Raw genomic sequence first — 23,903 nt, 5'->3', positions numbered from 1 at the left:
TTGGAAGTGACTACAACCACTCTGGCAAGATGTAACTCACTCAAGGCATCTTGGAGCCCCGACAAAAATGCTGGTTTTAACCACAACACCCAGTTTTGGAAATCTGGAGCACATCATAAAAGTAATAACACCAACTGCAACAAGTAGGACAAACGGGGTCTTTTTTAGTCAGTGTGGATATTCAGTGTTTTCACATTACTTGTTTAACCTGAAAGCTTTGTGTCACTCTTTCAATTCTGTGTGTGTGTGTGTGTGTGTGTGTGTGTGTGTGTGTGTGTGTGTGTGTGTGTGTGTGTGTGTGTGTGTGGCCAAACTAGGGCAGTGAGTCCAGCTGAAGCCTCATGCACAGCTGCAAGTCTAGAAGAGGCCTTTGTGTTGGGCTACATTCACGGCCCCTGAAGGAACAATAAAACTGTAAGTTGCTACATAAGACAGGGTGGTAGAGCAGAGTAATGAGCACATTTTGAATATCTAAAGCCAAGTGTAAGGTCTTCACTGCTGTCTTCCCTGATAAATATCCCCATTATCTCATTCTACATTAGTGCTGGGTCACATTACTGCATCCCCCGGACTCCCAGCCAGGGAAACTGCTCACACTCACACCATCAACATCAGCTAAGATAAGTTAGGTTTGCTGGTAGTGTGTGAGCTCGTTTGTTAGTTGAGGAAATTTGACCGTGGCCAATCTTTTCTTGCCAACAGGCTGCCAACAGTAATTCACATTTGTATTCTGGTCTGGTGCCAATTTGTTTTCATCTTCCTTCATGAAAAACAACAGTTTGATCACTTAAAAGGGAGTGAGTTGCAAACATAAGCAATTTTCGCTCTAATCTTTGTCAGCAGTCAGTTTGCTCAGCTGTATAGAGTGCATCTGCACAAAAAGGTGAAATTAGGCTAACAAGTAGACCTTGACTGATTAACTTTCTTTAATGAAATGGAAAATATGGAGGGAAGAAAGTTAAATGCAGGCTATAAAACCCATCCCAAAGGCTCATCTCGATGAACACTGCAACACAAATGAACATTGGAATTATTTATCAGTTTGACCTTAAAAACTCTGTGTTGCTCACCATGGTGACAGCAAACTACAAAGAAACTAAAGAGGTTTCTCCATATCTTCACTCAACTACCTGGAGTTTTAGACAGTGTATCTCAGAAATGCTGTGCAAATGTAAATACACAATACACAATACAATACACAAAGCAGTAATTTGCAAATATTGAATCCATATATGAATCTCACAGAAAGCACAGACAATGTATTTCATGTAAAATGTTGGCTGATTTTCAATGTGACGCAGCAACATGTCTCAAAAGTTTGGACAGGGCTACAAAGGCTGGAAAATGAAGTATTTCTAAAAATACACATCTACAAGAACATTTAGATGTGGGTAAGGGTATTAAAATGACTGAGTACAGAACGTGTATCTTAGAGAGGCAAACTACTTCAGACGCAGATTAGCAGAGATTTAGCAATATGCAAAAACTCCCAAAATCTTGGAACAATTTCAGATTAAAATACATCAAATGAAACTGAAAATATTTGGGATCTACAACAATATCACAAGAACCCAAGAATCCAGAGGAATCTGTGTGCACAGTGGACAAGGCCAACATTCAATACTGGATGCCCATGATTGGGTCCTGCGCTAAAAAAAGAGAGGAAAAAAAGCATTATTCTGGAATGAAAAGGCAAAGATGTTTTTCTTCTGTTCGGTCAAAGGTCAAAGGTCAAAGGAACTAAAATCCAATTTGGGTAAGACATGGACGCTGCGTCCCGCAGGCTAAACGGGAGGCTTGTTATCGGCACTCATTTCAAAAGCCTGCATGTTGGCTGGTATGAGGTGCATCATCAATGATGACAAGTATACACAGGTTTCAAAGCAAAATATGCTCCCATCAGATTACATCTTTTTCAGGGAAACCTTGCTTATGTCAGCAAAACAATGCTAAACCACATTTATTACAACAGCATGGCCTCATAGTGGACGAGTCATGGTGCTGGAATGGACTGCCTGAAGCCCGGACCAAGGGTGGAAATTAAAAATTGATGCAACACAACACAGCCTGTTTTCTCCAGGACCGCAATTCCTTGAATGATGCATTTCACCTCTTTGTGGCCTTTAGATGATCCCCGGTCTTTGATGACCTCTAATTTAGAGTATTTTGTGCCTACAGTAAAGCTATCAGTCTTGCTGCTGGAAGTCGTGTATCTCACGGTTGTCACCTCTTTTCCATTTTTTCATTTTAAAACTGCCGTTTAACGTAAAACCTCTTGAGAAGAGTGTTTGTTTCTGCCGCCTGCTCAACTCCACAAATGCAACGCCACATTACTAAAGTTACTGCTTCCTTTTAAAGCCCCTTTTCCGTTAGTACCTGCTCGGATCGAAGCTGCGTGGTTGTCGCCATAGCAACGCACCCAAGCGTCCCGTGACGCAGTTAGTAAGCGACACAAACGCTACAAAAAAGATGGACGTCGAGGCGACGACATACCTGCTGCTCAGTCTGTGGCTTTGCGTGCATTGTTTTTTGCAACCATGTCCCTCGCTGCCCAGTTTCAAAACTGGCGGTTTAAATTTTCGTGAAAGAGACGCGCTCACGACTCATCGACTGACGCTACTGACGTCACATTTTAGTACCTGCTCGGATCACATGACTGCGTTTAGAGCAGACTAGCAGCAACTCAGGCACATTGCTGCCCCCAGCAGGTCAGGAGCCACGGTGGTTTGTGCATTGTTCAAATTTACACGCCACTTTATAAATTTTACCCGCATTTGGCCAGTGGTGGCTGCTAATTTCCACCCCTGGTCCAGATTGTTCACATATTGAAAACATTTGGAGTATCATGAAAGAAAATTATGACCAAGAGCACCCAGGACTGTTGAGAAATCCGTCTCTAACCTGGGACAATTCCTAACTGTTTATAGGGGATAAATCCCCAAACCCACCTGAGATACGACAAAGTTTATTCCCTCTAAAGTGTTCATGGACCCCATTTGGTGAGATGAAGGTTCAAGTACTCTGAAAATTCTGCTTAATTAGATTAGATTAGATTAGATTAGATAGAACTTTATTAATCCCTCGGGTGGGTTCCTCTGGGAAATTCGATTTCCAAAAAAGCACAGCACCGACAGAAGTTACAGAGTTACAGAATATTATATATATATATACATATATATACACACACACACACACATATATATAAATACAGAGACAATATAAATAAAATATACGAAGGGGATAAATAGAATAAATAGGAATAAAAAATAAAAATACAAGTGAATTGCACATTTCAAGTATTGAGTCTATTGCACTGTTGACTATTTACAAAAGTATTGCACTAAAGGTATTGCACAGTGAGGTGAAGAGGCACTACAGCTTAGTTGTTCCCCCCTCCTTTGTCCTCCTGTTTCCCCTCCCTCTCCCCTCCAGAGAGGAGTTAAACAGTCTGATGGCGTGTGGGACAAAGATCTGTGTTTAATCTGTTTAATCTGTGTTTAAATGAACATATACAAACAATCATCCTTGGCTGCATATTTAATTATAGAAACATTGAATACCTTCTCAGGTGCTTCAAGAGTTTGGGGTATATTACCCATTCATACACACCATTCAGTGAGAGCTCGGTCAGCATTGCTGCCAACTCGATCTCGGTGGGTGTTGCACTTCGTCAGGCCTTCCCTTTTGTCACAGAGTCTAGTCATAATTTTTATGAACTGTAGGGGTAAGTGGAGGAAGGCTTCCGTTTGGTAGGCTCAGAATTTTATCTCTGCTTTTGTGGATGCTGTTGGCCTCATCAGGTGATGACCTCCACACTGAAGTGGTCTGCAGAACAGTTTAAAGCAGCAGAGATGAGAATTAGTCCAAGTCTGAGGCAGGAAAAGGCTGGAGTGCTCATTCTGGGTCAAGGACAAAATGTATGTCAGGGCCTGATACCCGATGATCTATGTTCCTGTTCCACGAGCTTTGGTTAGTGACCAAAATAATTAGATTGTGGGCAAAAGAGGTTGAAATCAGCTTGGAAGGGTGTCTGGCCTCTCCCCTTAGAGATAGGGTGAGAACTTCAGTCACCCTCAGCTGGCCTGGAAAAGCCTCAGTCCTCCCACCTGGATAAGTTGGAGGAAGTGTCTGATGAGAGGGAGCTCTGGGCTACTGTGCTTAAGCTGCTGTCCCTGTGACCTGGCTGCAGTTAAGTGGAAGAAAACAGATGGATAAACGGCATGGAGATAAAAAGGTGGACGAATATGCTAACCCTGCAGCCACCTTTCATGCCAACAATGGACAAGGAAGCTAAATGTTTCTTCCCCACACTGTGACAGCTGAACTGGTACGTGGATAAAGCCTTAATGAATTTAAACTGGTGCCTTTGATCATTAAAGGCGATTTGTTCCAAAAGACAACTTTTCATATCGGACGTCATCATTTGGTTCTGAATACTGAACCTGTGCTCTGCTGCCATGATGGCGACTAAAATTCAAACATTATGTTTTTGCAGACCACCACCAGGGAAAATGATTCCCAACCGTCATGCCTCGCTCCCACTATAACGGAAGTTCACTTGCTTCCACCATTATAACCAAATCTGAGTGCCTAATCCACGCTCACAGGTTCTTGTCAGGCACACTCTCAGTGAAGTGCAAACCACAGAGGACAAGCAGATATAAAAACAAAATGGTGCAATAACACTGTGTGTGTGTGTGTGTGTGTGTGTGTGTGTGTGTGTGTGTGTGTGTGTGTGTGAGAGAGAGAGGGACAGACAGACAGAAAGGGAGTCGGCTATTTCAGTGCATTATAATTTCAGAGAGTGCAATGAGTCAGCAGAAGAGGAGAGCAAATGAGGAGAGGGTTTAAAAGAGAGAGACTACTAGGGAGGATGACAGATGGCTGGTGTAAAGGAGAGAGGAAAGGAGGCAAACTAGGCAAACTACAGAGCAGTGCTGAATAATATCCAGAGTCCAGAGGGCCCTTTGAAACAGCAGGGTGATGAAACCTCCTGTGCTTGTTGGCAGTGGAACAGCCCAGGGACCACGCAGCTCTGAGCGCCACAGCCAAGGTCTTACATAACAGGCAACAGCGCTGAAAGCTCCCATTCCAGCACCTCTTAAAGGTGAAGGCACATCAGCCACGAGCCAAAAAGACGGACAAACGCGCCTTTCTAGCTGCACATCTACGGTTAATGTTACATGTTAGTTACACTTGGAATGGAAAAAGTGTACGAACCTAAGATAAGAAAGAAGAACGTGAGTTTGAATATAAAGCTGCACAGTGTTCAATAGATGTTGTGAAAGCATATTTATACAGCTCCTTCCACTGTCATTCAACCTGCTCTACAATATATAAGATTTAAAACGTATCACAGCCCCGTGACACAGCTACCAATACATTTGTCACCATTACAAACACACATATATGTATCTACATACATAGGAAGAAAATACAAAATCCCCCAAGCCTGAAAAACAAAGAACAAATCCATGTTTACATTTTGTAGAGCTGGGTGAAAAACCCAATAAAACAACATCCTGCTGCTTTGTTTTGGTTTGCTGTCTTCTTCAGTTTAAAGTATCGCTGTCCACAGTGTCTCAATGGAAACACTCGACGCCATCTAAAGGTCTTTGCACACCTATAGTTCGTTACATTTGGTCAGTTGATAAGTTTGTAAACTTGTAGCTTTATCCCAGGGTTTTCTTCTCAGGGACAAAAACAGAAAAATGTGTCACTACACACCACATTTAGTCCTCGTATTGGTCAGATTTGTCTGGGGCAAGAGAAAGAAAGGCGGGTGCTGTGTCCCAGAATGCAAAGCATCCCTGGCTACAGGATGGCATTGAGCTAAAATACACCAGATACCTGGTGGACAACTCAAATCCCATCACACTATAAACCAACCGCTCCACAGACCACGTCCTCCGAAGGGTCTCGGTGTGGCTCTTTTGGTCCACATCAAAGTGCAGTCCCCACGTTCACAGGTAAATATGGTCTTTAGTGCTGTTATAGTGTTGCACACCTAATACTGACTTTTACTGCTGAGCCTTTTTATGGGCTCAAAATGTGGTCATAAATATTTTGTACTTGTAAATCAGGATTTGTATGTGTAAAAAGATTTGTGTGTGGACTTAGCCAAAAAAACCCTGCAAGTTACAAGTACGAATTCTGACCCTATTTTTCTTCCTTTCATCTGATTGGTCAATGTCATGTCAATCACAAATGTAACTATCCAATCAGAGAACAGATGGGTTTGGCTGTCGGAGGGGCGCTTTTTTGAACTGCAGGTCTTTGAAGGGAATAAATGCAGTGTTGCCAACATAGCGACTTTGTCACTATATTTAGCGAGTTTTCAGACCCCTTAGCGACTTTTTTGCTAAAAAAGACGTGAAAGCGCGTATCTCTTTTACTCTCAACAAGCAGCGGGTGCTGTAACGCAGTTAGTTCTTCTTTTACTGTTATGCTGTTTTGTGGATCACAAGGTTTAAAACTACTTATAAACACACACACACACAAAGTAACTCCACCAGAGCGCCTATTTCGGGTCACTTGCCGGTCCAAGCCCGGGTAAAGGAGCAGGGTTGGAATTGTGACATTAAAAAAAACAATAATTGCTAAAAGAAATTTAATTTGTAGCTCTAAATAAACTCTAAATGCATTTAGGACATTTTTACTCACTTTATGTCTCTTCCACGATGTTATTTCTCTCTCCAACAACATAGGTTACAATTAGATTAGCATTACCAATTATGCAAATTAGGCGATGACGTCATTTAGCGACTTCTAGCGACTTTTAGGACAACCAATAGCGATTTTCCTTACTGAGGAGTTGGCAACACTGAATAAATGCCCTTTTACATGCCTGCCCAGCGTTTTCCTTCATCACCACGAAGGAAAACAGTCTGTGGTTGTCCGAGTTTGGTGATTTTTTGTGTCACAGGTTTACGTGCTTAATACAGGGACCTCCAGAGCCTTTTCAACAGCGCTGCGGACCTCGGGAGAGGGGGCAGTGTTGTGGAAATGGCACAGTCTTCACTAGTGGGGATAGTTACAAAGCCTTCTTCATTTTGAATTAGCGATACGTTTTTATTGAACATTTGAAGATAAAAAAACAGAAACTCTTGTAGAGGACATAAAGTCAGAGATAGAAACGACAAGGAGCAGGTGAATCTAGTACAGGTAGAGCTGCCGAAAAACCCCACAGAGCTCAGCAGCCAGCGCAACAAATTCTGGATCCTTGGCCTTTAGCTAGCAGTTAGCATTAGCAGCACATGCTGCTTCCGATGCAGTGTTGCCAACTCCCCAGTAAGGAAAATCGCTATTGGCAATTTTTGTTTTAATGTCACAATTCCAACCCTGCACCTTTACCCGGGCTTGGACCGGCAAAAGTGACCCGAAATAGGCACTCTGGTGGAGTTACTTTCTCTGTGTGTGTTTATAAGTAGTTTTAAACCTTGTGATCCACAAAACAACATAACATTAAAGAAGAACTGACTGCGTTACAGTCAGTGCGGGAGCAGCGGCTTCACTCATTTGCAGTTTGGACGCAAAGATGTGAACATCTCCTACCCTGATAGCAGCTGCGTGAGGACTATCCTCCGCCTGTGAGCGCTTTGGCACGGGTGAGGTGCCCACGGCAGCACCTGCTGCTTGTTGAGAGTAGGAGCGATGCGCGCTTTCATGTCAAAAAGTCATTATAAATAAGTCTCCAATAACACCAGAAAAAGTCGCCAGATTTGTTGCTAGTCGCTTTTTAGAAAAAACGAACAAATATAGAAAGGATTCATGGACATTATTGTAGAAAGTTGAACACTTAAAAGGAAATTCTGTTACTAAGACTTCATAAAAAATATTTATAATGATCTATTTTATATGTGGAGGACGCAGACAGTCATAGTTTTCCATCAGACGGAGGGACTCATCTATTCTCTACAGCAGCGGTCCCTAACCCCCGGGCCACGGCCCGGTACCAAACGACTCACAGACCGGTACCGGGCCGTGAGAGTTGAGGCTAATAATTAACTCGGTTTCCCTGGGTCTTTGCCGTGTTGTAGTTGTGTGTCTTATTTTGAAAGAAAGGTTTACACGTTACCATAGCGACCAGAGCGCATTATGGAGGATGTTACTCTCAGTCTTGACTGGCTAATAAAGTTACACCATTACACAGTTAATTCGCGTTTATTGTTATATTTACAAAATACCACCGTTTTTGTCGTATCATGTTATTTTGTTGCATTTATCCGCCACACCGTGAAAATACTGTCTGACGTTAAACCGGCCAGTGGAGCAGCGAAGGTTGGGGACCGCTGCTCTACAGCCGTAATCAATCCCGGCCCTTTCAGTTGTAATGAGGCTTGCTGTTTACGCTTCAGTGCCAGGCAGTCAGCAACAAGGTGATCCTTTAATAACAGTATTCACCATCATGTGGACGTGAGGGGGTCTCACGACCAGACTCAAGCCTCGCACGGCGCAACTCGACATTAACGTCACCTTGTGTTCATTTACGAACATTATTCATCTCTCGGGTAAGGATGCTTAAAATCCTCCAATAGCATTAGCTCACGAGGTGATTCATAATCATCATTAACTGTCTAATTAGTGGCCTGAGCTGTAAAGCAGGGCTGGGAGAGCTGCGTTCACATGTTGGCGCCATACTCTGCGCCCTTCTCTAAACAAACGCTTCTTATAGCAAAGACACTGTCCTTCATTTCAGCTAAACTTCCACTCGAAGACGTTCAAACGATGCCTGGAGCGCAAAAGACCGCAGTACTGCCAGGTGGGCGTGTCTCAGTAGCTATGCCATGAAAACTACACAGAAAAGCCGCACGTGAAGTCAACGCGAAGCATGCGCATGCGCCACGGCCAAAGGCGCTGAACGTTCGAACCGACGTCACGTCAGGTCCCTGATGGTCAAAAGTACACAACTATCCAGATCTAGTGTGAGGACGGAGAGTGAAAGATTGGAAAAAGTGATCATTTGTTCAAAGCTGTCGCCAAAACGTGAATTCACGGACGAGATTGTGGAAACATGAACGTGGTAGGACTCTGAAAAATTGATCAGACCACCTCTCATCAATATTTTAGACATTTTGAAAATGCAATAATTGCAATGATTATATGTGAGAAGCTTAGTGGTACTGGTGGACTAACTGTTACAGAAGCATCCAAAATGAGCACCAATACTGTTTGTGCAGCTGTGACAAAAACCTTACATTGGCTGCTGGTCTAATTCTTGTTATTTTGGATGTGTAACGCCTGCTCCCTGACATCTGTCTGTTCTTTCTAGATCCCATTAGATGAACGTGCTGAACCGAGGTGCAGTCATCTCAGCGTGCCTCTGTTTAGATTTGGAGACATTGAACGATGCCTCAGAAACTATTTAGACGATTTATCGCTCAGGTAAGTCACAAGCTCGAAGTCAGCGAGACAGTTACCGGCATACACAGACATATTCACTGGTTACAGGTTTGTTTCGCTCAACCGTTCTCAATGTTTTTCTTTCAGACAGTGGACGGCATTAGCCACCGATGACGTCTCCTCGGATGTCGTCGATCTGCTGACCGAGATGTGCCGAGCACTCATAGGGCACATTAGCACCGTAGTGTATAAAGTCATACGCCGACAGGTTTCATGCTGCCCACATCGCCATGATCGTGGAGACAAAGAAAGCTCCGCTGACCGGTAAATCTAAAGCTTGCTTTATCAAACAGTTTCATTCAGTCTTTCTTCTTCTTAGACGTTTTACATGAGATGGTTCATCGGGTAATCCTGGTGACGGAGGGGTTTTTCAGAGGACACAGCATTGCTTCGTTTACATCACGTGTGAAGTCGTCCATGTGGTTTCTTTTAATGACGCCTGTAGATTTGGACAAAGCAGTGATAGTGTGGGAAGATGACTACGTTTCTCTTCTCTCCCTTTTCAGGATGAAGGTTGAACCTCTGCTTGATGGGTGCAGTGACTGCAGGGTGACAGAGGATGATATTCAGGCCAGCCTCAGAAACATCTTTCATTACTGCTTCGGTTGGGTCTTGGGTTTTGGGCAACGGCGGTCTTGTGACTCAGACAAACTACTGACTTTATTTTCAGTGTCGATTGCAAAGAACGTAAACTCAGCCCTGAGTCGTATCACAGGGTCCACGTCCTTGCAATCAGATAGATCCACATCCCCAACAAACTTTGTTGGGATGGTTCACAGTGTAGCGAACATTTTAAAGGACTTTACAAAGACCTTAGCTCCCCCTTTTGTAGATGGTGAGAGTCGCAGCTACAGCATTGTTGACTCGCCAAACTCTGAGGAAGATGACGACTTTAAACCAGAGTCTGCAGAGACTTTTAAAAGCACACAGACTCCAGCTTGTGTAGGTGAGGGAGATGTGGGTAGCGAGGGCAACAGTGATGCATTTCAAATCACTGATGTCCAAAATCTTGACCGTGAGAGTTCAGAGAGTGAAGAAAAATGTAGCGACGCCCCGCAGTGCTCGTCTGGGGCGCTTCCTGCGCCCGCAGAGACCGATACCTTTCTCATATTGTGTCTTGCAAATTTAGTCGCTCACGTTTCTGAGAAAACACAAACAACTGCTGTAAAGCTGAATTTTCAGCAGATAGTGACTGATATAAGAGAGAAGATTGGGGGAGACTTGACTCCTCTAAAAACTGTAAAAAACTTGTACATCATAATGTACAAAGACCTGTGTCGCATATTTGGATCCAAATACGTGCTTCAGTTTGTGATGGAAAAGGGTGACGCGACTTTTGTAGCAGCCGTTGTGGAGCTATTAAAAGCAGAGCTAAAAGCATCGAGCGGCTCCGGTCACGCGCTGAGACGTTTAGAAAGTAACAAAAGCGTTTCTCCAGCCAGTGAGAACAAAACGCAACAATCTGCCAGTGAGGACAACGCACAAAATGGATCCACAGGTTCCCAGAAAGACAGGCCGAGAAACTGTGTCGTTAGGGCCCTCGCTTCTTTTTGTAGCTCTTTGAGGAGGCTGTTCAGAAACAGAGTGACAGAGTGATTATCTTCATAATTACTCACAGAATTTGCTTCTTAATTTGGAAATAAAATGAGCAGAAAATGACACAAATGTGTTTGTCAGATCATTTAATTGTTAAATGTGTATAATGGTTTGTAGTCTCATCAGTCACAATGTAGAGACAATCGCACAAACTCGATTTAGTCAGAGCACTTTGAGTTGGTTTTGTCATTGTAGGTTAAATGTAGATATTTATTCTAGATATTGGGCACAAAGGCGTCCTCAGCTCTGTAACAGAGAGGTGTTGGCTCAGTGTGGAAATGTCCTGATGACATCAGTACTTTTGATTCTAGCCTGACTGATCAAGTTCCAGTTAAAGGGTTTTGACTGTCTTGAGAGACGGCACATTGTAGACAGAGACATATTCATAACTGTAAAACTCAAGAAACAGTCTGAGGCTACGTTCACTCTGCAGGTCTTGATGCTCAATTCTGATCTTTTGATCAAACGCGCTCTAGTGTGAACGCTCAGAGCGGCCGCGTGCACAAAAGAAGACGTCACACACGACGCTCTGTTTAGACCCAGAGCAACAGGATGTGTGACTGATGGCCTTAATGTAAAGACTTCAGACTTCACGTTTCCCAGTTTTGCTTTAAGTTATAAAGTTTTGTTATTTACATTTGTCCTAATAATGATCCTTACTGCTGTTTCAGAGGAGCGCTGCTTCTAGCTGCAGATTTCTGTCAGAATCTGCAGATTATACAGTACAAAGAAAATGTTCACGTTTCTCCAACGCTGTCTTCCCAGCAGTTTCCCTGGATAGAAGCGTTCACCATGTCGGGCGCTGATAGTCGGCGTCTGTCTTGTGTCGGTGACGTAAAAGACGGATTTAATGCGACGTGACCGTCAAACAGCAGTCGCTTTCTAAAACATCAGATATGTATCGGATTCAGCACCACATACCAAAGTGACCCAGATCGGATTTGAAGATATCGGATTTGTGCCGTTCACACCGTCACACCATGATTGGATAGATGGTCGCAGAGGGTCAAAGAAGTCGGATTTGATGCGCTTTCCCCTGCATCCGATGTGAAAGGACCTTTATGCTGCGCACTGTGACTCACAGCAATGGTCCCGGGTCAGCCCAGACTTTGTGTTAAACTAATCCTAAAATAATAACGGTATTTCTAACCACTGATATAGCACAACTTTATCCTTTCAACAGCTGCTGAAAGTTAGGGGACCTAGCTGCTATCGGATATTTATATAGAGATCCTCCAGCTTCAAACTGTATCACCCTTCAAGGACCTGCAGTCCAAAAAAGCACCCCTCCGACAGCCAAACCCATCTGTTCTCTGATTGGATAGTTACATTTGTGATTGACATGACACTGGCCAATCAGATGAAAGGAAGAAAAATAGGGTCAAAACTTGTACTTGTAACTTGCAGGGTTTTTTTGGCTAAGTCCACACACAAATCTTTTTTACGCACACACAAATCCTGATTTACAAGTACAAAATATTTATGACCACATTTTGAGCCCATACCTTTTCATTAGTAAGGATACGCTTCACAGAATATGACAGACTTCACTGAAACTTTCAGGACTGAGCACTGAGGTGGATGAACACATCAACTGTTGACCATTTGTTAATACCAACAACTACAACTACTACTAGAATTATGATCATTATTATACAGTATTGTAGAGATATACAAAGGGGGAAAGTGAGTTTATTTATCGTTGATTTATTATTATGCCTCCTCAACAGGTGAACTGAGCATGTGCAGTACAGACAGAGGCTGTGATTATATAAACTGTGATGGACATCTTTCACAAAGATGGGGCAGACTTGTTGAGGTGCAACCTTTGCTCACAGATTTGAGCAGATGACCCACAGACTGTAAGGCTGCTGCACAGCTTTGAATTCCCCACACAAAAGCATATTTGCAGTTGTGCTCTGGCATTGTTTAAGGGCGTGTGATATTCACCTACTTGTTTATTTAAAAAGGTAAACGGTGTCCTTTTAATCTGACTGCTTTGGCTAAGCCTTCTCTTTAACTCTAACAGTAACTCCATTACAGCCTGTGCTAGAAACACAATTCAGAAAGACGATTTTACTGCACATCACATCAGGTAAATGTTTAACTTTATGTGCTAGAGAGAAAATTCAAGAAAGAGAGATTTGAGTTATTTTGTAAATTTATAGGCAAGGCAAGGCAAGGCGAGTTTATTTGTATAGCACAATTCAACAACAAGGTGATTCAAAGTGCTTTACAGAGACATTAGAAACAAAAACAAATAAAAAGTTTTTATTTTATAGCCAAAAGTACAAAATAAGCCCAGAAGGCCTGTGTGACACTTGGGTGACAAACAGTTCATTCTGTTCAATAGAAAATCTCTGGTTTAGGATAAACTGACCAGTCTAGACAAATATATACAGGTCAGAAACAGTCATTCCTCCCTGGCTATGCACATCAACAGGTAACAGGAATTTTACATCAGGTCCATTCTGTGCCAATGCCAAAGACATCAAGCCTCCCTGATGGTAGTGAATCATTGGTAATTAGCTGGAGTAGCCAGCCACTGTTGCTTGTGGAGAAATCAGTATCCTCCACATCCTTCACAGCTCTTACAGACTGGTACCCAGTGGGTTTACTGGGTCTTAATACCCTCTTAACGCTCTTACCCTGATAGTCCATGTGGTACTGATACTCTACAAGCATAATCATGTGCCTTCTTACCCCTACTCACCCAATCACACCAAAGAGCAGCACAGCCAGGGGCAGAAAGCAAAAATGAAGGCTTTTACTTCTCCTCTCACTCTATCGCCATGAATAATTCAACTCCATCTAAGCCTGAGACCATTTTTTTTCTCCAACGTTCCCTGAAGCATGAAAAGACAGCGCAGACTCCACGGTGGCTGCCAGGGGGTTCATAAGCTCCTCATACCTAACATAAATCCACTCCTGATTACAATAAGATCACATTAGGCCATACAACCAGAGCTCGTGCTGTAAGCACAGATGTGCATATAGTGTTTAAAAGGCACACAGGGCCCTGTGTTATCTGCTCAGGAATACTACAGAAACTGATAAACTACATGACAAATCTGCTGACAAAACAGTTCAAGTGATTCTACAAAAACAACCCATTTAAATATCAGCAGAGCTGAATGTGACCAGTTAAATGATCTCAGTGCACAGAGCGGACCAGCAACTCCCGTGACCTGAAACTGAAGCGGAAGAGTAAAAAAAACCTTTCCAACTTATCCTTTACACTTGAGCATCAACATATACCACGCAAGCAAAAAACTCAACTCCGAGCAAATTAAACATGAATATGAAGAGATGCTAAATGTCAGACTTCAAACTTTGCTTTTTACCATTTTGCACAAATGTCACATTCCAGCTGGAAGCCAAACAACCATCGAGGACAAACTCAAATGAACAGCAATACACAAAAATCAAATGGGAATGGAATATTTCTTGCAGCACAGCAAATACAACACCTGCCAGCTGAGGTACTCTGTTCTCCTTCAACATGAAAGGAATGAAGAAAACTTACCTGTGGTGGTGTCAGTGGATGGTTCCCATTATCCAATCACATAGAAGAAGAAAGAAAACAAACAAATCAGTTTCTTGTGTCAGTCAGCCCTCCTGTTTCAGATGCATAACCTCATTCGCTGCATGACGAATTATTCTTTCCTAAGAACTAGGGCCGTGCGATATGACCAAAATCTCATATCCCGATATAAGACATCTATCGTCCGATAACGATATAAATCACAAAAATGTAACATTTTCTGTAAATTCTGTGAATCTCGGGCAGCTGAACTTGCGTGAAGTGTTTCCAGCTGGGCATCGTGTAGCTGGAGTGTTGTAACCGATGCATGAAACGATACATTTTTAGACATAAGTTGTAACGGCCGCCATTTTCTTTGTGAGTATTTATTACACGGCGTGCTGCGGGGAGAAGACGTTTGAGTCTAAGGTTTATTTGGAGCACCTGGCGGCTCTTTTTTGCTTCTCATCCGTAAATACTCTGCATACTCTTTCACGTGGTTCAGTTTATTTTGAAAAGTCTCAACAGGATCTTGACCTTTATTGTGTAAGGTTTATGTGGAAAATAAACAAGCGGACATGCGATGGTTTTACCGTCATTGTTGCTAACGACAACCCATAAAAACAGGTGCTAGTGTGGTTATATTAAATATAAGAGAAAGAGAGAACTTTAAGAAATTAATATAGCCACTACAGTGACCATCAAAACATGAAAAAATATTGCCGTAACAGTTTATTTTGTGACACCATGAAACAAACGATAGCGTAAAATGAAACGATGGACGTTTTTATATCATCATACGATATATATCGTTATATCGAACTGCCCTTCTAAAAACGATTGGCTTTGCTCAAAGAATACCTACAACCACGATTACCGACACTAACAAGCTCATCTACAATACGGCAGCAGTGATCAGTGAGATGCTTGGCTACAAGTTGAACAGCCACAAGGGGCAGTACCCTCCATGGAGAAGGAGGCTAGAGGGCAAGATCAAAGTAGCACGGAGGGAGGTTAGCCAACTAACAGAGTTGCAGAAAGGTGCGACAAATAAGGTGCCTAAGAAATACAGCAAGCTGTCCATACCTGAGGCCTTGGAAACTGCCAAGCAAAGACTCACAGCCTTGGCCAGCCGCTTGAGGAGGTACACCAGAGAGATAGAAGGCAGGAGAATAAACCAGCTGTTCTCCACAGAACCAGCAAAGGTGTACTCTCAGTGGCAAGGGAACAATAATAAGAGAACAGCACCACCAAGGCTGGAGACGGAGCAATACTGGAAGAGCATATGGGAGAAGGATGCAACCCATAACGGCAATGCTCAGTGGCTAGTGGATCTGAGGGCAGACCACAGCGACCTCCCTGAACAGGGTCCAGTAACCATCACAGTGGCAGATATCCAAGAAAGGGTCTCCAGTATGAAGAGTTGGACAGCACCAGGGCCCGACATGGTTCACGCCTACTGGCTGAAGAAGCTGACTGCACTCCACGAGCGTCTGGCAGCACAAATGAACCAGCTGCTAGTTAACGAGAGACACCCGGAATGGCTAACCGAAGGTCGGACGGTCCTGATCCCCAAGGACCCCAAGAAGGGACCGGTCCCCTCCAACTACCGACCAATAACCTGCCTCAGTACTACATGGAAGCTCCTGTCAGGCATCATATCGGCTAAGATGAACAGGCACATGGGTCAATACATGAGCGGGACACAGAAAGGAATTGGCAAGAATACCAGAGGTGCAAAACACCAGCTACTGGTAGACAGAACAATCAGCCGAGACTGCAAGACCAGACTGACCAACCTGTGCACTGCCTGGATTGATTACAAGAAGGCCTATGACTCAATGCCCCACAGCTGGATACTGGAATGTCTAGAATTGTACAAGATCAATGGGACCCTAAGAGCTTTCATCAGGAACTCAATGGGGATGTGGCGTACAACACTAGAGGCCAACTCCAAGCCCATAGCACAAGTTACCATCAAGTGCGGGATCTACCAAGGAGATGCTCTGTCCCCACTGCTGTTCTGCATAGGCCTGAACCCCCTCAGTGAGATCATTAACAAGACTGGCTACGGATACCGACTACGGAACGGAGCAGTTGTCAGCCACCTCCTGTACATGGATGACATCAAGCTGTATGCCAAGAGTGAACGAGACATCGATTCACTGATCCACACTACCAGGCTATACAGCAATGACATTGGAATGTCGTTCGGACTGGAGAAGTGTAGTCGGATGGTAACAAAGAGAGGGAAGGTAGTCAGAACTGAGGGATTGAACTACCAGAAGGCAACATTGCAGACATAGAGGACAGTTACAAGTACCTGGGGATCCCGCAGGCAAATGGGAACCATGAAGAGGCCGCTAGAAAGGCTGCAACCACCAAGTACCTGCAGAGGGTCAGGCAAGTCCTGAGGAGTCAGCTGAATGGTAAGAACAAGATCCGGGCCATCAACACATACGCCCTGCCCGTGATCAGGTACCCTGCTGGGGTAATAGGCTGGCCAAAGGAGGAGATAGAAGCCACTGACATAAAGACAAGAAAGCTCCTGACCATGCATGGAGGGTTTCACCCCAAGTCCAGCACCCTGAGGCTGTACGCTAAGCGGAAGGAAGGGGGCCGGGGACTGGTGAGTGTCAGCACCACAGTCCGCCTAGGCTGCACTTGTCGAGCGCAGATCCACTGAGCACAGCGCAAGCTAGCAAGACAGAAGCTAAGCTCGTGCAACATGCAAATGGAACCTCCCCCACCCTCATTTCAGATTTTGGCGTTTGGAACTATTTTGGTCTTCATGTGACGGATGACCCTGAAGGTAAGCGAGTCATGGACTAAAGTTAAAACAGTATGTTGGATGTGCCACGCAATGCTCAATTACATGGGTGGGAACAAGTGTGTTAGCGCAGTTAGCTCGTTAACGTGTTGGCCGTCTAGCCCCATGCACGGGGCGATCCGCGGTAGCTCGTTAACGGAGATTTGGTGTTAACGTCATTTCAGATTTACGCTGACAGCACTAGTGTGAACACAACGAATATGACTGCACATTTACTCCGACGTCATCCTAGTGCAAAGACAAGTGGAAGCCGACAAAAACAACAAGCATGCTACTAACTTTACCCGAGTCATTTAGACAGGCGTTAGCACAGGATTCTCCTTATGGGGACCTGATATGTTTAATATGCTGCTGAGAATATAGCCCAGAAGAAGCGTATAGTAGAGCTTTTATTTTGGAAAGAGACATTTCTCTGTAATAAACTCTCTTTTCCAAAGATGAGTGGTATATATATATATATATATATATATATATATATATATATATATATATATATGTATGTGTGTGTGTGTGTGTGTGTGTGTGTGTGTGTGTGTGTGTGTGTGTGTGTATATATATATATATATATATATATATATATATAATATATATATATCTATATATATATATATATATATTAGGGGTGCAACGATACACAAAATTCACGGGTTCGGTTCGGTTCGATACTTTGGTGTCACGGTTCGATATTTTTTCGATACAAAAAAAATGTTCATGCATTTTTAATTTGTCATTTATTAAAATTATAAATATATATTTTAACTCAAAAGTACAGTTTTTAAATTTAACCCTAACCCTTGTGCATGTTTTTTATTTTGACAGCGAATGCGCACCTGCGGACCACTTATGTGCAGCCCTGGTTATTTAGCTCGTCATATTGCAGCCACAGAAATTCTTTTGTCCATGAAACCATAAAGCTGCACTTTCTTTTTGCCTTATAGTCTGATTTGTCATAACTTCTCCGTTTTGTGGTAAGCTTTTATTTGGCTGTCACTTCTTCACCCTGACCTGTCTTATTTGGCTCAGCACAACTGAAATGCTTTTACACACGGACTCACATAAGCTCAGCGATTCTCTGCGCGATCAACCTCTCACATGTTTAAGCTGCGGGAGATTTCACTTGTCATGTTTGCATAGTAAGCTAACGATTAATAAGACGATGTCAGAGGAATTGGTGCACAAATTATCATCACTCACAGATCAGTGCTGTCGCTCTCTATACACAGTTCGCACGATTGCAAAGTGAAAGCAAAAAAAACAAGCGCAAATTCAAACGCGATTTCAATATGTCACATATTGACAGTGGCTCACCCAATGACATAATTACCCAGCTACATTTCTGAAAGAATGCAAAAGCATTGACATATATTTTTCCTTCCTACAATAGCCCGACAGGCAGGGCAGAGATAGATTTTGGTAGCCCGACTGAAAAAATCGCTAGCTCCGGGACGTCGGGCTAGCGATATTGCAAGCCCTGTATCTGATTGAGGAATCACTCATCTTTGGAAAAGAGAGTTTATTACAGAGAAATGTCTCTTTCCAAAATAAAAGCTATACTATCCGCTTCTTCTGGGCTATATTCTCAGCAGCATAAGGAGAATCATGTGCTAACAGCTGTCTAAATGACTCGGCTAAAGTTAGTAACATGCTTGTTGTTTTTGTCTTTGCACTAGGATGATGTCGGCGTAAATGTGCAGTCATATTCGTTGTGTTCCCACTAGTGCTTTCAGGTTAATCTCGTTGAAATGACCTTAGCGCCACAACACGGCAAATCTCCGTTAACGAGCTACCGCCGATCGCCCCGTGCATGGGGCTAGACGGCCAACACGTTAACGAGCTAACTGCGCTAACACACTAGTTCACACCAATGTAATTGAGCATTGCATGGCACATCCAACATACTGTTTTACTTTAGTCCATGACTCGCTTACCTTCAGGGTCATACGTCACATGAAAACCAAAATAATTCCAAACGCCAGATCTGAATGAGGGTCAATTTGCCATGTTGCAAGGAGAGCTTAACTTCTGTCTTGCTAGCTTGCCCTGCGCTCTTCCTTCTGACTATGCTGTCTGTGTGGAGCGCTCAGTGGATCTGCGCTCGACAGTGCAGCCTAGGCGGAGTAGTCGAACACAGATTCACTGAGCGCTCAACACAGACAGCATCGTCAGAAGGAAAATTGATAAAATAAATTAAAAACTTTGTATTGTTCGATACATATGCGTACCGAACCGAAAGCTCTGTATCGAACGGTTCAATATCGATACGAATATCGTTGCACCCCTAATATATATATATATATATATATATGTATATATATATATATATATATATATATATATATATATTAGGGGTGCAACGATATTCGATATTCCAGGGTGGCCTTTTGTTGTGGGCAGTCTGAGGTACACCTGTGCACTACTCATGATGTCAGATCAGCATCCTGATGTGGCACACCTGTGAGGTGGGATGGATTATCTCAATATAGCAGATGTGCCCACTACCACACATTTGGACTGATTTGTGACCACTGTTTGGGAGGGATGGTTATATTGTGTATCTGGAATGAATTTTAGGTCTCTACGTCCATCCCATGGGGAATGGGAGCAGTAACAAAGGTGTTGCGTTTATATTTTTGTTGAGTATATATATATATATATATATATATATATATATATATATATATATATATATTTTTTTTTTTTTTTAATTTATTTATTTATTTATTTATTTATTTATAATTTTAATAAATGACAAATTAAAAAAGCATGAACATTTTTTGTATCGAAGAAATATTGAACTGTGACACCAAAGTATCGAACCGAACCGTGAATTTTGTGTATCGTGGCACCCTTATTAAATACATTTATGTATACATGAAGATATCTTTGGACCGACTTTGGACCAATATCTTCTTCAAAGCCCAACCAAACTGACAGGCGCCAAAAACTGAAACATTTCATAAGCAGTGAGACATGAAAATTTTCACATGAAGAATATTATTATCAAAAACATAATTTTGGGTTACAAGAGACAAATATCTTCAGAAATCAAACTTCTGAAATATCAGTACTGGCGTTGGCTGTCTGGTAAAGGCGAGGTTTGTGCAGCTGCTCTGCACGCGGTGAACAGACACCACATCTATGATGAAATGCTGCCGGCAACAACAGTGAATCCCACCTCACAGGTGTGCCACATCAGGATGCTGATCTGACATCATGAGTAGTGCACAGGTGTACCTCAGACTGCCCACAACAAAAGGCCACCCCAAGGAAGCTGCGACACAGCCTGTCTGTCTCGTTAACACAGTTATCGTTGTGGTCGCTTAGTTAACATTATATAAACGTTTAGATGAACTCGTGTATCACAATAAATGGATCCTGACTGGAAGGAAAGAGTGAATTGAAATGAACATGAAGACTGCACCACTGTACGTCCAACATGCATGTCCCCTCCATATGATGGTAAAGCACAGCGCTGCTCCTGCCTCCACTCACTCCACAAAAATAACTATTTGTTTTAATCTGCTGAAGTAAGCACATTTCCAAAAACAATTTCCCTTTCTTGAATGTTTCACCTTGAACAGGCTCGATTATCAAACTCCTCAGGATACTGACGTGCTGTTAGAAAAGATTCTAAAATCAGCGTCCCGCTGGCCATCTTTGTCTTTTGTAAATGAAGTCTATAATTTGAAAGTGCTAAATTCCTGCGACAGTACCTTCCCACACACTTTGGTTAAGAGAGCTGTCCCCAGTTGAAAGTGAAAGTTGTCTGTTACATTTTCGTGGTAACCCGTTTCTTCAGAATAGATACCACCACAGAAATCTCCTGGAGTATTTATTACCGTTTAACAGCCTTTAGCAGAAGCTTAACGACACATGCTTTATCAGCATACTACTCACTGAGGATGTCTCAAGCTTAACAGCACTGATTAAGTTTCAGTGGCAGTCATTTCAGTTTATTTACTGAAGACCAGTAAATAAACTAGCTAACTGGAAGAACTTAAGGGATACAAGTGGAAAAGAGCCATCATCAATGTTAATAAGTATTCCTGCAATTTTCCTCTAACTAGCGTAAAATATCTGCTCACTCCCTTTCTCATATCATAAACTGGGGTTCTTCATAAAGGACAGGAAGCTGTCCCACAGGCTACATGGTCCTGATACACAAATCAACATTGCATTTGCTGTTTTCCTTTATGTCCATTTTAGTTTGCATTAAATCCCGTAACACAGTGGATAAGGTCGACTACAAAGAAAGAGCCACAGAGCCAAGAATGATTACTTCACGCTTTACTTTCTATACGTAGCTCATACATGCCAAACTTGTTTTTAAGTTATAAGGCGTTTTGTCAGTATTCGCCCAATAAATAATGAAGCTGACCTTGAGGGCCGTGGTGGATGTAAGCCAGGTTTGAATGGACAGTTAACATGACCCCACTCTACGTCCCTACTGAGAACTGATTTTAAAATTTGAGCCGTCATGTTTACTGACAGAATTCTAACATGCAAGCACAAACAGACGCTACCAAACGCCTCTCTGGTGGAGGTAATAGACGTCTTTCTACCTGAGGCGAGCTTTATTGTAATTTATTTATGTTCTCCAGGCTTTTTAGGAACATTAGAAAGCTCTTCTTTCGAAGTTTGCTGCCTTTTATTCCATTCTGTCAACATTATCCCAAACTCTTCAGTACCGTTGGGCTCTGGGGAGGCCAGTCCATGACAATGTTTTAGGAAGAACAACAAATTACAGAAAGCTGACAACAACAAAAACAAGCGGGTGCATACAGACTGAAACCACAAACATCAACAATTCTAAAACATGGCTGTAGGAGCCTACATGCAGTTTAATTTGAAATGTATGTTTTTATTTTGATAGTGCAGCAAAAACAGGAAGTTAGGTGAGAGGAGAGTGGAGCCACTTGGTTTTTTGTCCTCGCAATCTCTCTTTTGAATTGAGCTTCATAAGTTTTCATAATTTGGAATTCTGTTGCTGTGCACCTGTTTGGACCTTTGAAGTAAATATTGAGAAACTATCAAGGACTGTTGGTTTTTTTTGGATATGGAAAGAGGGACTAAGTGGAGCGTCAAGCTAAGGCTCCATTCGCAGGAAACCTACAACGGCTACATCTTTTACTTAATGTATCCAATAGCACTTCAGTGTTTTCTTTGACAGTGTGTGTGTGTGCGCTTTCTGGAAGCTGTTGCAGTTTAATAAACCTTACATTTGTATGCTGCACAGTAACCTCTGTGCTCAACATCAGTGTTTTGAAAATCTACAGGGGTTACACTTAAAGAAATGTCAAAGAACTTTTTCTTTCCAACAGAATAAAGGACACATTAGTTCTGAGCCATTTTGCTGAAATGCTAATTAAAAACCACCCTGGAGGCTAAGTAAGCTGAGAATGCACTACTCAACTGTTAGAAAAGGACAAAAGACATAGCCTCATATGACATCCTCAGTAAATATATATGTATCATACATCTGCAGAGACACTAGATAGACAGACACTACTTGCCTGCTAATTTGCTTAATTTAAATGATTAGGCTGAATGATTGCACAGAGTCATCTTTAAGGAGCTTAAACAAGAAGCACTAGGTACAAGTTTGTCCTTTGGTCAGTGTGTCACTTTACTCTAACACAGCTGACCTACAACCACTCCAACTACTGTTCTGTTTACTTTCCCTGCTTGTTTTCATCCTACTGCCACAGAGAGAGAGGCCACATGTCTGCAGGCAGGTAGGCCTAGGTAGTGACTGCTGCACTGCAACATCTTCAAACTCACAGGTAACCACCATCGGACTGACATGTTCACCAGTGACTGGCTGATTAGCAAGGGCAGCAACATTTAGTCAAGCAAATGATCCAAACTGTTGAGTGACTCAAAATGATCAGTTATAATAGAATATTTAAAGCTTTGTGGTTTCAGAAGGAAAGTCAGGCTGTGCTTTCGTAGCAATCCGGTGCACTGTTGTCTAATTTACATGGTTTGCAACTGAACATGACATCTATTTATCCCATTTACTCCCAGTTTTATCAAGGCATCTACAGTACACACACACACACACACACACACACACACACACACACACACACACACACACACACACGGGCTTGTACCTGGATATTTAGACGCCTTGCATAGGTTACAGCCTTTCCTAGCACATTCCCAGGAAAACCAAATCTTTGATAAAGTTCTAAATGTTTCTGTTATTTTTATTATTATTTTCCAAATGATTATACTTTTTATTGAGATGTTCAACTTCCATATTCATTTCCTGTATCAAAGGAAATACCAAAGCAGGTTTAGCTCAAATAAAACCACTTGGAACTAATCGCAGTAAAAAGGTTAAGGTGTGAGGCCAAATCTGATTTGCTCTCAATCCAACATTAAGAGCAGTTGGAGAGCCGCGACAGAAGCACCAAAGCCTTTTGTTTACTTCTCAGCCATTTCCTCCAAATCTGGCTGAGTCATCTGATTACTTGGATGCCTGTAAATCTAATTAGCCTTATGTCTCTCAAAGCCCCAGTTACTGAACACTGACACTGAGAATTT

General features: G+C 42.6%; 2 protein-coding genes across 4 annotated transcripts in view; one reads left to right on the top strand and one right to left on the bottom strand.

Annotated features, from left to right (window-relative positions):
- The window catches only part of thrb (thyroid hormone receptor beta), a 118,558-nt gene that overhangs the window by 70,285 nt on the left and 24,370 nt on the right, over positions 1 to 23,903 (bottom strand). The gene's annotated exons all lie outside the window — the stretch shown is intronic.
- LOC113014234 (uncharacterized) lies at positions 8,094 to 11,459 on the top strand. 2 transcript variants are annotated; one of them, XM_026155631.1, is made up of 5 exons: positions 8,094 to 8,510; positions 8,699 to 9,022; positions 9,272 to 9,384; positions 9,490 to 9,666; positions 9,909 to 11,459. In XM_026155631.1, the coding sequence occupies exons 2-5, from the start codon at positions 9,014 to 9,016 to the stop codon at positions 10,996 to 10,998; spliced, it is 1,389 nt and encodes a 462-aa protein (XP_026011416.1). In that variant the 5' UTR covers positions 8,094 to 8,510; positions 8,699 to 9,013; the 3' UTR covers positions 10,999 to 11,459. The 2 variants fall into 2 exon arrangements, with proteins under 2 accessions (XP_026011416.1, XP_026011415.1); XM_026155630.1 differs by having other exon boundaries at positions 8,094 to 9,022.

The sequence above is a fragment of the Astatotilapia calliptera genome, chromosome 22 (genome assembly GCF_900246225.1).
Source record: "Astatotilapia calliptera chromosome 22, fAstCal1.2, whole genome shotgun sequence".
Lineage (NCBI taxonomy): Eukaryota > Metazoa > Chordata > Actinopteri > Cichliformes > Cichlidae > Astatotilapia > Astatotilapia calliptera.
The sequence above is the reverse complement of the archived record's forward strand: the minus strand, read 5'-3'. Positions and strand labels throughout refer to the sequence as shown.